Source organism: Eutrema salsugineum, unplaced genomic scaffold (assembly GCF_000478725.1).
Source record: "Eutrema salsugineum unplaced genomic scaffold, Eutsalg1_0 scaffold_13, whole genome shotgun sequence".
NCBI lineage: Eukaryota > Viridiplantae > Streptophyta > Magnoliopsida > Brassicales > Brassicaceae > Eutrema > Eutrema salsugineum.
The window spans coordinates 4,583,211-4,598,152 of NW_006256885.1; the positions used below are offsets into that span (position 1 = coordinate 4,583,211).

At 37.8% G+C, this 14,942-nt stretch overlaps 4 protein-coding genes and 1 pseudogene across 4 annotated transcripts; 4 read left to right on the plus strand and 1 right to left on the minus strand.

The window, feature by feature from the left end:
* Nucleotides 1-521: 521 nt before the first annotated feature.
* LOC18024084 (zinc finger CCHC domain-containing protein 7) lies at nt 522-3,689 on the plus strand. The gene is made up of 8 exons (XM_024159330.1): nt 522-622; nt 903-1,208; nt 1,340-1,486; nt 1,579-1,737; nt 1,936-2,094; nt 2,199-2,315; nt 2,440-2,640; nt 2,740-3,689. Exons 2-8 carry the CDS (start codon nt 915-917, stop codon nt 3,496-3,498), a joined length of 1,836 nt encoding a protein of 611 aa, XP_024015098.1. The 5' UTR covers nt 522-622; nt 903-914; the 3' UTR covers nt 3,499-3,689.
* A 230-nt stretch (nt 3,690-3,919) lies between these two features.
* LOC112088931 lies at nt 3,920-4,551 on the minus strand (annotated as a pseudogene).
* A 434-nt stretch (nt 4,552-4,985) lies between these two features.
* Nucleotides 4,986-7,333, plus strand: LOC18024085 (pentatricopeptide repeat-containing protein At3g14330). Its single transcript, XM_006407029.2, has 2 exons — nt 4,986-5,012; nt 5,192-7,333. Exons 1-2 carry the CDS (start codon nt 5,000-5,002, stop codon nt 7,126-7,128), a joined length of 1,950 nt encoding a protein of 649 aa, XP_006407092.2. The 5' UTR covers nt 4,986-4,999; the 3' UTR covers nt 7,129-7,333.
* Nucleotides 7,334-8,092: 759 nt separating this feature from the next.
* Nucleotides 8,093-8,700, plus strand: LOC18024086 (putative RING-H2 finger protein ATL61). The gene is given in 2 exon segments (XM_006407030.2): nt 8,093-8,627; nt 8,630-8,700. Coding segments are annotated over 2 exon segments (606 nt in total).
* A 2,730-nt stretch (nt 8,701-11,430) lies between these two features.
* LOC18024087 (pectinesterase/pectinesterase inhibitor 3) lies at nt 11,431-14,667 on the plus strand. Its single transcript, XM_006407031.2, has 3 exons — nt 11,431-12,087; nt 12,537-13,020; nt 13,752-14,667. Exons 1-3 carry the CDS (start codon nt 11,485-11,487, stop codon nt 14,441-14,443), a joined length of 1,779 nt encoding a protein of 592 aa, XP_006407094.1. The 5' UTR covers nt 11,431-11,484; the 3' UTR covers nt 14,444-14,667.
* The last annotated feature ends 275 nt before the right edge of the window (nt 14,668-14,942 follow it).

Genomic DNA, 14,942 nt, shown 5'->3' on the forward strand with positions numbered 1-14,942 from the left:
CTACTGTATATACTCTTCTTAGATCTCAATAATTTTCCAATATGCATTATAGTATAACCTTTTGGGTTTAGTCTTCCACGATTTTTCACTTGAGAACGAAATTCATAATGTTTCAAAATATACAATAACAGCAAAGAAAACAAAAATACTAGATCGTTGCAATTTGCAAACACAATATACATTTGGAAGCAAGAGATGAGTATAAGAAAGATACAGCAAGAGATGAGTATAAGAAAGTATGGTCAGAACTACAAGAAGCAATTGAAAAATCCGGTTATTTACCTGATACAAGCGTGGTGCTTCATGATGTTGATGACGATTTTATTGTGTGAACCAGACAACAAAATGTATACCCATGAATACAGAATACCCATAATAAATTGCAGTATAGATGAAGCCCATAAATACCCATGACAGTTTTTAAAAAATTGGTTTTTTGTTTTGTCCCACATCGACAAACTTGGATAATTAAGAAGGGGAAACTGCACTATAAATTAGAGACTTCATCGCTATTGGAATTCAAACAAACTGCCACAAGTTGTATGCCCAAACCGAATTTGTGTGCGAATCACACTTCTTGGGCTTGTTATTGGGTGTGATTAATCGCCTTTAGGCAACACAGGTGTGAAGACTGTTTTTCAATTAAATTCCAGTATTGGAATTTAAAATAACTCACACAAGTTGTAGGCCAATACCGAATTTGTGTGCGACTCAATCCTGTTGGGCCTGTAATTGGGCCTGATTAATCATGTGAATACGTGTTTGAATACGTGTGAAGAGTGTTTCTTAATTAAAATCCCAAGGGGTCACCCTCAGTTCAACTGGAGAGAGAATTGAGCAAGCTCTCTCCAAGTTTTATAGCATAATTTTATGGTCTCATCTTATTTTATCATTTTTTTCAGGGATAAGTAGTCATGCCAAAGCGCAACGATGAAGATGAAGAAATTATTTTTGATGACAGAGAGGACACGGAAGAAGATCCTATAAACATTGGAAATGGCTCTGATGAAGATAATGATGATGATGAGGGTAATGAAGATCTTAGCTTGAAGATATTAGAGAAAGTGTTATCGAGGCATGATTCAAAGAAGATAAGTATGTTAGATCTGTCCGGTTCTGGTGTAGTAAGTACTGTGATTGTCAATGGAGGAAATTCAAAGAGTAGTAAGAAGATGAACGGAACCAATCCAAAAGATGCCCATAAAATTGTCAGTATGAACGATTTGTTTTTCTGTTATAACTTTTAAAATTAGTTGTTTTTAACTTCAATGTTGTTATTTGTTAAGAAAAATTTAATACTTGTGTTTAATGCTCTTCGGTTTCTCTTAATTTGTATCAGTCCATTGGTTCAGCAGACCAAAGTGAGGATAAGATGGTGGAAGATTTAACAAAAGGGAAAGATGATGATGATGAGGTTAAGGTTGAGAGATCTGCTGAACCAAAAGCTGGAGAAATTTCTAATAATATGGTTTTGAAAAAGCTTCTTGTGAGTTGAAATCACTGCTCTTTATCTCCCATATTTTTATTGGGGAATAATTCTATCTGTGATAAACATTGTTGGGGTCTTGTGTTATTCAGCGTGGAGCGAGATACTTTGACTCTCCTGATGCTAGGGAGAGTTGTTATAGTTGTGGGGAGCAAGATCATGTTACTGTTAATTGTCCAACTTCAATCAAGCGTAAGAAACCTTGCTTTATATGCGGGAGTTTGGAACATGATGCAAAGCAGTGTTCAAAGGTGCGATTTTTAAGCTTAATGGTCGGTGTTTTATGTAGTTGCCTTGCTTTTCTTCTCTCCAATATATTCATAAGGCTTATGTATAAATTCGTAGAAGTGTTTGAGTGTAGTTATGTGGTTCACAAGACAGATTTAGGACGGCTAGCGAAGTTATTGTTGCATAGGTTTGCTGAGTGAATTTTTTTCTTGTTTCCATAGGGACACGATTGTTATATTTGCAAAAAAGGTGGCCACCGGGCAAAAGATTGTCCGGATAAGTACAAAAATGGGTCTAAAACAGCCATATGTTTAAGATGTGGAGACTCTGGACATGACATGATTTTGTGCAAGTATGAGTACTCTCTGGATGATTTAAAGGTAATTTCGTTTTCATGAAACTCAGTACTCTTGCTTAGTATAGTTGGATTATATGGTAGATCAGACGGATGATAATGATATATTTCCATATTTACTTTGACCAGAATATACAATGTTATGTCTGTAAAAGCTTTGGCCATCTATGCTGTGTTGAACCGGGTAACTCACCGTTATGGGCTGTGTCTTGTTATAGATGTGGTCAGCTAGATCACATTGGACTGGTAAGTTGTTACGATTTTGCTTTGGGATCATCCATACTGTCGATTACAGAATTGATCAATTCTCATTTTAGTTAAAATAGTGATGCAGAGTTCATCATTCGACTAAAATAGATTTTCTCTTTAGGCTTGTGGTAGGTACTATGAGGAAAGCACCAAAAAAGATTTTGCTAGTTCATGCTTTAGGTGTGGGGAAGAAGGGCATTTCTCACGTGAATGCCCGAATTCGTCGAGCATTAGCACTTCACATGGCAGAGACTCACCTAGTTTATGCTACAGATGTAATGGAGTAGGACATTTTGCTCGTGAATGTCTGTATTCCTCTCAGGTGGGATCTTTCTCTCTCCATTTGGTGCTTTGAACTTTCAATTCTTTCTTTTTTTTCTCTGATGTTATGACTTAGGGTTCTTTTTCTTTCTACATTTAGGTCTCCAAGAGGAATCGTGAACTATCTACTCCATCACATAAATCTAACAAGAGAAATAAACAAAACTCGGAACACACTCCTACTCCCCATGAATCCAACAGGAAGACAAAGAATATAGAAAATTCTGAACACATTTCTACTCCTCGTGAATCCAATGGAAAGACGAAGAAGAAGAAGAATAAAGAAATCTTGGAATACAATTCTACTCCCCATGAATCCAACGGGAAGACGAAGAAGAAGAAAAATAAAGAAACCTCGGAACACTACTCTACTCCCCGTGAATATAATGAGAAGATGAAGAAGAAGAAAACACATAAAGGAGAACATGGAGAACATCTGCAAACTACACCACAGAAACCAAAACTGAGAGGCGGTTGGATGATAGATGATCTGGAAGACTATTCTTTCCAAAGAGGAAATATCAGGAGGCCACGGTCCCCTATTACACCATCGGGTCATAACTATCATAGGTTACCCACTACATATATGGATCATACTCATAACCATAGATCACCAACATTTAGTTCTGGTGGTCATTATCCAGGTTCTCAATCAACCACACCATATGGTAGAAACCATAGAAATTCATCATACGAGTCTAGTGGGCATCTCTCGGATGATTTGCATTCAAGGTGGCAACCTCATTATCCTTCTCTTTCCCATCATCATCATCAGAATCACAGATATGCATCTGCACCCTCAAGGTATGGTCCGGCTCACCACTATAGCGAGTATTCAGAGAACTATGGTCGCTGGTAGTATCAATTGATATTGTCAGAGACGATTATTATGCTTGATGGTGTTTGTTGGTTTCAAAAGTTAGCTTCACTAGACTTCTTGTATTTGATTTGGGACTGATGTCAGCTTCTTGTTGTTTTGTTCTCTTCTCTTACGCAAGTACTTTGTTCAGTCCTCATTTCTTTCCCTCAAGTAGATTACTCAGATTTTTCTTTGTTATCTCTGTTTTTTAATTTAACTTTTAAAGATAATTTTGTATTTGTTATCAAATATGATTTCATTTATAAAATTGGTTTTTGTTTTCTTTAATCAACTGGATTGGTTGCTTACAAGAAATGGGTAACATAAGAAGAATGTCTTTTCTAAATTTTTAAAAATATTAATAAACAAGTACATATTTCACTGTAGAAAATGATCATGATTTTGAGGTAACTCTTAATTTTCACTCCAAATAGTTTTTAACAATATCTAGGCCACATAACTCCTTCACTGGCATTGCAGCCGGAACTGGCAACTGAAACTTTGAATCCAAACCAACCTCACATTTCCACATCCTTAGCTGTTTGCGTGCTACTTTAATCCCCTATATTGTGCCACAGTGCACCGAAGCAGCCACTAGCAACGGAGGCTCTTCTAAAGCTGCATTTACACAAACCACCATATGATCATAAAGTTGATTGTTAGTTTTTGAAATGTTGTCTACTATGAAGAGAGTACGTGTTTTTCATGGCAGCCGTTGTTTAGTATTTCGATGTTGAACTATGTAGGAATGGTATTTATGGTCGGTATCTTGTATATCCATATGTTGTCTGCCACAACGAATCCATCCGAATCAGTTATATATTTTTCAAGCATGAAAAATCCAAGCTTTTGCACAAAAGCTCCTTTAATCTGCACAAACAAGATTTATAGGTAAAAGTTCTATTTGCTTAAACATATGTGCTCTTTTTATTATATTATATGTCCTAAATCGACAACCGGATTGAGACTTTTGTCATAGTCATACAAGATTTCTGTCTGTAAAACTGTGATTTTTCCCGTCACAAGGTCTACTTCAACATATAACGATACCATTGGATTACCAAAGTTGCTTCATTTCCATAACTTAAATTCAGATTTTCAAAGATAAAAAGTTACTGAGAAAAAAAACAAAAATTTGTTTTATTAACTGCAACATCGTAATTCATGTATTTCGTAGGAGTTTCTTCTGGAATATACAAGTCACTAGCTAATAAGTTCACAGACTGCGCATAGGCTAAGGGCATAACAAAGAAAAATACACAATAACAGCAAAGAAAAATAAATACTATATCGATGCAACTGGCAAACACAAAAGGCCCAAATATTAGAGGCCCACTTACAAATCGAAATTCAATTGCCACTCTGTGATGGCTTATCCATCTTCTTCTCTGTTTCTACTCAACAAAGGAATAACTTCTCCGCTACTTGCTTACTGTAAATTTATAGAGAAGAGGTTTTGAGTTCTTCCTTCTTCTCTCACTCATTTTCTTTTGAATATTCAATGCCTACTCCAGGTACGTTTGCATTCGGATTCCGAACATTATGCGCCACCGAATTTCACTTCTTTGTTTCAGATTTTTCTTTGTTCGAATTCCACCTTTGATGATATATATGCCTATGGAATTATCACTTCTCTTCCGTCCAAAAATGATTTCTTTAAAGCTTATGCCTTTACGATTCGATAAACTTGCAGATGTTGCAACACTTCAAGCTTATCTTTCTCCATTGGGGTCTCAGAGTATTATCCATTCCAGATTTTTACAAATTCCATGGAGACAACAAGCCGGCTTCTCAAAGCACTTAAAAGGCCTCTCTAAATCCGGAAAGCTCGACGAAGCCGTCGTCACTCTGATAGAGAAGTCGTCCTCACTCTCCAATCTCTCCAGCCCGGAGGCTTACACAGACGTTCTTCACGCCTGCATCTCCGCTAGATCGCTTCACCATGGCCAAAAGATCTGCTCTTTGGTTCTCAACAGCCCTAGTCTCCGTCACGACCCCAAATTGCTAAGCAAGCTCATCACCCTTTTCTCGGTTTGCCGCCGATTGGATCTCGCTCGGGAAATCTTCGACGGTGTCACCGATCCGACCCTTCTTACTGAAAAAGTTTGGGCGGCGATGGCGATTGGGTACTCTAGAAACGGGTCACCGAGAGACGCTTTGCTTACGTATATAGATATGCTGTGTAGTTTCATTGAGCCTGAGAATTTTTCAATTTCCGTTGCGTTAAAAGCGTGCATTGATCTGAAAGATATCCGGGCTGGGAGAGGAATCCATGCGCAGATTGTGAAACGGAGGGAGAAGGTTGATCAGGTGGTGAATAATGCGCTCTTGAAGCTTTACATGGAACGTGGCTCGTTCGAAGACGCACGCAAGTTGTTCGATGGAATGCCTCAGAGAAACATTGTTACTTGGAACTCTTTGATTTCTGTACTCAGCAAGAAAGTCCGAGTTCATGAGATGTTTAATCTGTTCAGAAAGATGCAGCAAGAGAGAATCGGGTTTAGCTGGGCGACACTGACGACAATATTGCCCGCTTGTTCACGTGTCGCTGCTCTTCTCACAGGGAAGGAGATTCATGCGCAGGTTCTGAAATCGAAAGAGAAACCTGACGTTCCATTGCTTAACTCATTGTTGGATATGTATGGGAAATGTGGAGAGGTTGAGTATTCTAGGAGGATCTTTGATGGTATGTCAAGTAAGGATCTGACTTCATGGAACACGATGCTAAACTGTTACGCAATCAACGGGAAGATCGAAGAAGAGATCAATCTGTTTGAACGGATGGTAGAGTCAGGCCTCGAACCAGATGGGATTACATTTGTTGCCTTGTTATCAGGGTGTAGCGATACAGGGCTCACTGAGTATGGTCTAAGCTTGTTTGAACGCATGAAAACAGAGTTCGGAGTTTCACCGGCCTTAGAGCATTATGCTTGTTTGGTTGACATCTTAGGCCGAGCGGGTAAAATCAAAGAAGCAGTCAATGTAGTAGAGACAATGCCCTTTAAGCCAAGTGCATCCATTTGGGGATCACTGCTTAATTCTTGCAGGCTCCATGGGAATGTTTCAGTGGGAGAGATAGCGGCAAAGGAGCTGTTTGTTCTTGAGCCCCGTAATCCAGGGAACTATGTTATGGTTTCTAACTTATACGCTGATGCAAAGATGTGGGAAAAAGTGGATAAGATCCGAGAGATGATGAAACAAAGAGGGATCAGAAAAGAAGCTGGTTGTAGTTGGATACAGGTTAAAGATAAGATTCAAATCTTTGTTGCAGGGGGTGGATACGAGTTTCGTAACTCAGATGAGTATAAGAAAGTATGGTCAGAACTACAAGAAGCAACTGAAAAATCCGGTTATTTTCCTGATACAAGCGTGGTGCTTCATGATGTTGATGATGAAACTAAGGCAAATTGGGTTTGTGGACACAGCGAGAGACTCGCGACTACTTATTCTCTAATCCACACCGGTGAAGGGGTTCCTGTTAGGGTTACCAAGAACCTGAGGGTATGTGCAGACTGCCATTCGTGGATGAAGATTGTATCGCAAGTAACTGCAAGAGTCATAGTCCTCAGAGACACAAAACGATTCCACCATTTCGTTGCCGGCATCTGCTCATGTAAAGACTACTGGTGACCAGTGAAAGTATTCGATTACACCAAGCGCAAAATATATTAACATTTGCAACAAGCTGTGAATACAAGCAAAAAGTGCTTTGAGCTTTCTGCCAACAAGAGAGCCATTTGCTGAAGCATCATTATAGGAGCATTTTCCAGTTTGTAGTCAGTTCATATTGTATATCTATAACTCAATTGTATGTCAAAAGTAATCTATAAAATATCAGCATTCCTATTATTATATTGTCGTTATAAATGCTTAAAAAAATAACAAGTTGATTTGATGGAGTCTCAGTATTAGAGGCTTTCATATTGTCCAAAAAAAAAAAAACACATAATGAAGAGAAACTAGTGATTATTAAGGCAATCAAAGACTGAAGAAGAGTAGTGGAGTGTTCATCAAGAAAGAGATAAAGAGGAAGAAGGTCACGTGAGGTGAAGCCAAGTCATGCGTTGGGTTAATCACATTAACTTTTATGGTTTTCTTTAACAATTTCAATTAGGAATTTTCTTAGTTTTACTTTCTTATTTATTTCAGTTTAGGAAGTTTTCCTTTTAAGAATAATTAGTCAGAGTTAATCTCTGAATATGTGTATGTTCAAGAAAATAAATCAAATCATTAACCAAAAAAAAAAAGAAAAAAAAACATGGGCTTTGAAGATGAAGGACTTTGATTTTTGCTTATCAATAGTTATCGTCTACGCCATTGCTATTCTTCTGTTTGGATTCCTTCGACTGTTTGGATTCCTTCGACTTAAATTGCATCTCAAAGAGTATATATCTGTATAAAATATATTTTTTAAAAAAAATAGAATTCCTAATTAAAATGGAATTGGGTTTTTGTTACGCTGTTATATATAAATAACTAAACAAATTTAATAACTAATAAGGTTTCGGCTGCTAAGAGCTTTCTCTAGGGTCTGTGTTTTGTTTTTTTAGCTTTTCTCTCTTACTAAATCTTTCTTCCTCAAAGGGTTTTGAGGATGAGAGATTCTGTTTCTGAATTTCTAATACAGTTCGGAATAAACTTCGGCCTCACCGTGTTTTTCTTTGGGATTGTGTGTGGATTGGTGTTTTGTCTTATTAAGTGTGATTGTAACGATGACAATCATCATCATAATGATCATGACAACAGCCATGACCATGTCATCGTGACCATCATGGAACATTCTGGTATCAAGCCCTCCGTTCTCCGATCAATCCCCGTCGTAGACTTCAACTCTAACGACTTCAAAGACGGCGTCGAATGCGTTGTTTGCCTCTCCGATCTCGTCCACGGAGACAAATCCAGGGTTTTGCCGAGCTGTAACCACTGGTTTCACGCCGATTGTATCGACTCGTGGTTTCGATCTCACTCCACGTGTCCTATCTGCAGAAAGAGAGTTTGTTCGGTGCAGCGAAGAACGAGACCGGAACTTGGTCTCGACGAGGGTTTGGCACAAGACCACGACCCGAGTTCCGAACATCCTCGGTTCCCGACCGATCCACCTCCAAGTACCAACGCGGCGACGGTTGTTGAAGAGGCTGCGTTGAATCAGACGAGATTCGACCAGATTTTACGGCGGTGGTTGTAGATTCCCCGGGGAAGTGAATCGGAGAGTTTTATCTGCTTGAGTCACGGAGTTCGATCCTAACAAACTAAACGATTCCAACAGTTATCGAAAATATTCAGGCCCATTTTCATCGATATCGGCGGCCCATTATTATGTGAAGATTCGGCCCATATTCAAAGCTACCATAGTATTGTATTTTTGTGTTTTCCATTAAAATTATTGCTTTTTCTTTTGTCGGAAATTATTGCTTATTTCTGCAAGTTGTTGACAAACACAAAATTTCAACTTTATAATTTCCCCAAGTACGAATGTGTTTTTTTTTTCCAACCTACAAGAAAGATGCGAACTGGAGATACTGTGGATGTCGCGATGAATGTTTTACTTTATAACTATTTTCAGTAATCTATTTATTTCAGAAAAACAAATCATTTCCCAACGCTATCTACTGACTACTGACACCGATTTAATTTATATTAACTGTCTAGTGTAGCAACACGTGCAGAGCGTTAGCACAGAATAATCTACCAACCAACGTGACCTTACCAAGAATAATTGACAGACTTGTGAAGTTTTTTTTTTTTTTGGAATAAAGACAGACTTGTGAAGTTGTAAATGTGAATATGGAATAGTTGTACATGTAATATAATATGAACTAATTAATTACGTTAGTTGTTTATATATTTATGGTATTTGATACACTCATCCACATTATTATTTTAAACAATAAAAACATTCGAAAAGTAAAGAATTAGGCCGTCGTTTATCAAAAGAATGAGACGTACGCTACATCGGATGCCTTGTATTTGCAAGTAGGTGTCGGAAAGGATTATGCAAGTTGTTTTCCTTCTTTTAACGTACCCTAACCCACACTATTAAATGTTCTGCTTCTTCTGCTACTTACATTTCTAAGAAAAAGAAAAAAAAACAGCGTTCCCAGCCTTAAATGATCTACTTTTAGATATGAGAGATTGATAATAGAGAGGGAAGCAGGATTTACAGATGATTATGACATAACCTTTTTATTTAAATATACAAAATTATGAAAAAAGAAAAGAAAAAGAAAATGAAAGAAAGATTGTGATGATTGCAATTTACAACTGGACCTGCTTTTCAAGACGAGGGACTAAAAAAAAAAAAATGAAAACTAAAAGTAGCATTATGGCTGGGTTTGATTTCGTAATCGCAAATTCAAACCTTACGCTCTGCGTTCTACTATAACTATAAGTCCATTCATAGAATTTTATATAACGAACAAAGGGTTATTACAAAAAAAAAAAAAAGTTATTACAAGAAAGCAAGGATTCTGCGCTGTAGCCTGTAGGTAAACCGACAAAAACTTAATTTAATCGAATTAATGGAACATATTTTTTTTTCTTAAGATGTTAAATGGACCCATGACAGGCTTGCAGCATCCTGTTACAGTTCCACAGCCATCGGCCTAAATAATTTATCATTTCATCGACATATTCGGTGCCACTATCGCCATGTAACACTTTTGTTTTACCTTAACTACATTACATGCACATTTTATACTCAAATAGCAGTATAGAATTCTCTCTCTCTCTCTCTCTCTCTCTCTCTCTCTCTCTCTCTCTCTCTCTCTATATATATATATATATATATATTCTATATGGTATGACTAGCGTTCTAATTAGGAACACCATTTACAGACTTACAGTAAACATATTCTCTCAGTGCTAAATATAAAACTCATTTCAAAAATTTAAATAGAATATTATTATTATTTTGAACTACAGAGAGAAATGTATAGCTTTTTCTTTGCAACACCAATAATGTTGTACAGGTTGCTGTTAATCGTTAAAAGAATATTATCACCCAAAAGAATAATTAATATGCTACTTAATAAGGAAAACTTATTGTCGGTTCGAGTTATAGAGCAACTATGTACTTATAGAGCAACTGAGCAGCTAATATACTTTTTCTATCACAAAATTCCCGAGGTTACATGTTCTAAGTAAAAAAGATTATAACGTCAGCAAGACAAATACACGCAGGCAAAAGTATACTACTATTAGAAACTTAGTATATTTAATTCATATTGATATAAATGTAGATGTATGTACGACGAGTTTAGAAAGTAATCTCCCAGGCTATAGCGCAATCAGGTTTTTAGATTTGTTAGAGGTACCGCGAATAAGTTTTTTACGTTCTTGAATTCAGCCAAACGTAAGTTGAATTCCCAAAAAAATTAATTTGATGCCTTTCATAGTTTTATTTTTTAGGTATTGGGGATTACTGCCAAATAAATGCTTATGATTTGAACCAATTAGTCAATTACTCTACGACAATTGACAATATTGTAAATAACAAATACTAGTTACCGTACCAAAGTGCTATTATTTAACCGAAAAGTGTCAGAAATACGAAAGGGAATTAATATACACTAAAGCGAGCTTTAATAAACAAAAGAAAGAGAGTGTAAGAAATACGAAAGGGATTTAATCCCGTCTCTTGATCAATTAGACATTTCGTTTAGACTCGTCTTCAAAGAATATCAATCAAATACAAAAATACAAATTTGGGAGCACTACATGAATAGCACTTCTGTGGAACTCGAATAATCGGAATAATATTCTGTTTTTGTTTTTCCTTCACATTATCTTCTATGAACGAGGCGGCTTATAACATGTGTTTTTTTTTTCTTCTGTTTACTGAAATTCCACTCAAATAATAGAGTCGGGAAAAGTAAAAAGAGAGAGAGAAAAGACATTTTAAAAAATCTCGTGTCTGATTTTAATTTCATCAATATAAACACCCTAACCCTTCACGAGCACTCATCACTCACCCATCAGTGTCAAACAATGGCATCTTTAATCAAAGAAATCTTCTCTAAAGATAATCTCAAGAAAAATAAGAAACTTATATTACTATCCGCCGCCGTAGCCTTGCTCCTCGTAGCCGCCGTCGCCGGAATTTCCGCCGGAGCTTCAAAAGCCAACGAGAACGGAAAAAGAACACTATCTGCGTCGTCTCACGCCGTGCTAAGATCCTCATGTAGCTCCACGCTTTACCCTGAGCTTTGCGTCTCCGCTGTGGCTACCTCCGGTGACGTCAAACTAACGTCGCAAAAAGACGTCATCGAGGCGTCGCTTAACCTAACGACAATCGCCGTGGAGCATAACTACTTCACCGTGAAGAAGCTGATCAAGAATAGGAAAGGACTGACTCCTCGCGAGAAGACGGCGCTTCATGACTGTTTGGAAACTATTGATGAGACGCTCGATGAGCTCCACGAGGCTGTGGAAGATCTCCATTTGTATCCTACCAAGAAAACTCTCCGGGAACACGCCGGTGATCTCAAAACCCTAATTAGCTCCGCCATTACTAACCAGGAAACTTGTCTTGACGGCTTCTCTCATGACGCCGCCGACAAAAAAGTTCGTAAAGCCTTGATGAAGGGTCAGGTACGTATGTATACACCATATCTGTAAGACTCTAACCGTTAAAATAAGATAATTATGCGAAATGTATGACATAAAATGGTTTAGCGAATAATTTGAAATAATTTGAAAAACGCAATTATCGACAAAATGCATTTGTTTTTGGTAGCAAAACTTATGGAATCCGGAATGGCTCAATAGAAATCACTATTTTTGAAAATGTGTTATTTAGTGGCAAAAAATTAAAAGGTAACAAAAAATAAGATGTATATCCATACATCACATCGCTTTGACAATTCTTTAGAAACTTTTTTTGTCTTAAAATGAGATGTCGTTAGCTAGTGCCGGCCCAAATGTATGAATAGTAGCTAACGGTTGTTGTTATTAGAGTATATCATTTAATTCTATAAACTTTAGATGACATGATTTTTTCTAACGAAATATATCTTTATAACGAAATCATTATTGTGTAGATACACGTAGAGCACATGTGCAGCAACGCACTAGCAATGATCAAGAACATGACTGATACCGATATAGCCAATTTCGAGTTAAAAGCTAAACTCACATCAAACAACCGTAAGCTCAAGGAGGAGGAAACTACGGCGTCCATAAATATCGCCGGCGCCGGAGAGCTAGACTCCGAGGGGTGGCCGACTTGGTTATCCGCCGGGGACAGGAGGCTTCTTCAGGGATCTACGGTGAAAGCCGACGCCACCGTGGCGGCTGATGGTAGTGGTACATTCAAGACGGTGGCGGCTGCGGTTGCGGCGGCGCCAGAGAATAGTAATAAGAGGTATGTGATACATATAAAAGCCGGAGTATATAGAGAGAATGTGGAAGTGGCGAAGAAGAAAAAGAATATAATGTTTATGGGAGATGGTCGCACGAGAACTATTATTACCGCAAATAGAAATGTCGTCGACGGTAGCACCACTTTTCACTCCGCCACCGTTGGTAAGCAATTTTTATTATTATTATTTTTCGTTTTGAAAAATTATTAAAGTATTGCACGATCGATGTGGTCCTTTTTTGGTGGGAAAATCTTTACTCTTTTTTCATGCACATTAATTATACACAAGTAGATTCTTAGTCTTAGTACCCACTACGAGTCTACGACAGATGATTCGCACATGAAGCCTAGCATAGGAGATAAAATTAAATTGGAATTTTGCATTACCAAAATCGAACAAAAAACTAGATTAGGTATGACTGTATGAGTCATCATGTGCGAGTATGGATCCATCATTTTTTCTTGGCTTTATTCATATTCTTTTCCAGGTCACGTTGTGTGGATTAGTTTATGGCTCATCCACTCGTGAAGAGTGCCTTTGGTTTCATTACCTTTTTTCTTTCTTATCTTTTACTATTTTCTTTTGTTTCATTGTTGTTGACTTTTCTATTGAATCTTGTCTCTTATTTACATTTGTTACACCATTCCATTACAACAACTTTTACATCTACACACATTTCAAGTCTGTATTTCATTTTTTGAATATATTTTCAAAAGGGACCATCATCAAAAAGGTAAAGTTAGTAGATTTTGCTAAACTAAAGTGAGATTCCAGCAGAACTAGTCCGTGTTTAGCTAATGATTATTAAATTATTTCATGTTTTTGCAACCTTTCTTTTTTTTAAGCTAATGATGCCGTTAATTAACCGGTGTCTTTTTTTTGTGTGGGTCCCAGCTGCTGTCGGCGAGAGATTCCTAGCGCGTGACATCACATTCCAGAACACGGCGGGTCCGTCGAAGCACCAAGCGGTGGCTCTCCGTGTCGGTTCCGATTTCTCCGCTTTCTACAATTGCGACATGTTGGCTTACCAAGACACTCTCTACGTCCACTCTAACCGTCAATTCTTCGTCAAGTGTCTCATCGCCGGAACCGTCGATTTCATCTTCGGAAACGCCGCCGTCGTGCTCCAAGACTGCGACATCCACGCTCGCCGGCCAAATTCCGGCCAGAAAAACATGGTCACGGCCCAAGGACGAACCGATCCGAACCAGAACACAGGGATCGTTATCCAGAAATGTCGGATTGGTGCCACGTCGGATTTACTGTCCGTGAAAAGTAGTTTCCCGACGTTTCTTGGCCGGCCGTGGAAGGAATATTCGCAGACGGTGATAATGCAGTCGGATATCTCCGACGTGATCCGACCCGAAGGGTGGTCGGAGTGGACCGGGACTTTCGCTTTGAACACTCTGACTTATAGGGAGTATGCGAACAGAGGAGCAGGGGCTGGAACTGCAAATAGAGTGAAGTGGAAGGGCTTTAAGGTAATTACGGCTGCTGCTGAAGCTCAGCGATATACGGCTGGTCAGTTTATTGGTGGTGGAGGCTGGTTAGCTTCGACCGGTTTCCCTTTCTCGCTCGGTCTTTGAGATATTATTATTGTTGTGTATTCCCTACATTATTGTTTGGTCGAATAATTTATTGATTTTATAGATAAATCAAATTGTGTTTGCTTGCGTTGTGTATTTTCTAGATCGTAGTATTGGAAACGAGATAAGAGAATAATGGCGATTTTTGGGCCATCAGAATTTTAATTAGATTTGTCAGAGAAGATAGATTGCTTATTGATTATGATGATGACTGATGTCATGATCTTATAACTTTTATCCAATTTTTTTTTTTTTGTCAACGAATTACCAATGTTTTTTCATATTTAATTCTTTTTATAATTTCGTTATACAATATGCTAAAAGCTATATATGCAATATATATACCAAGCAAACCAGATTTCACTCAACTAAATTGTTTCGTTATACATTCTTCTATTGAAATTGCATTAAAAATAAGATGTTACATGGCCAAGCTCAGTGTTTTTAAGCCAAGACTAAGCAGCCGAACAGCACAAGCTACACACAAATTGGAAATACA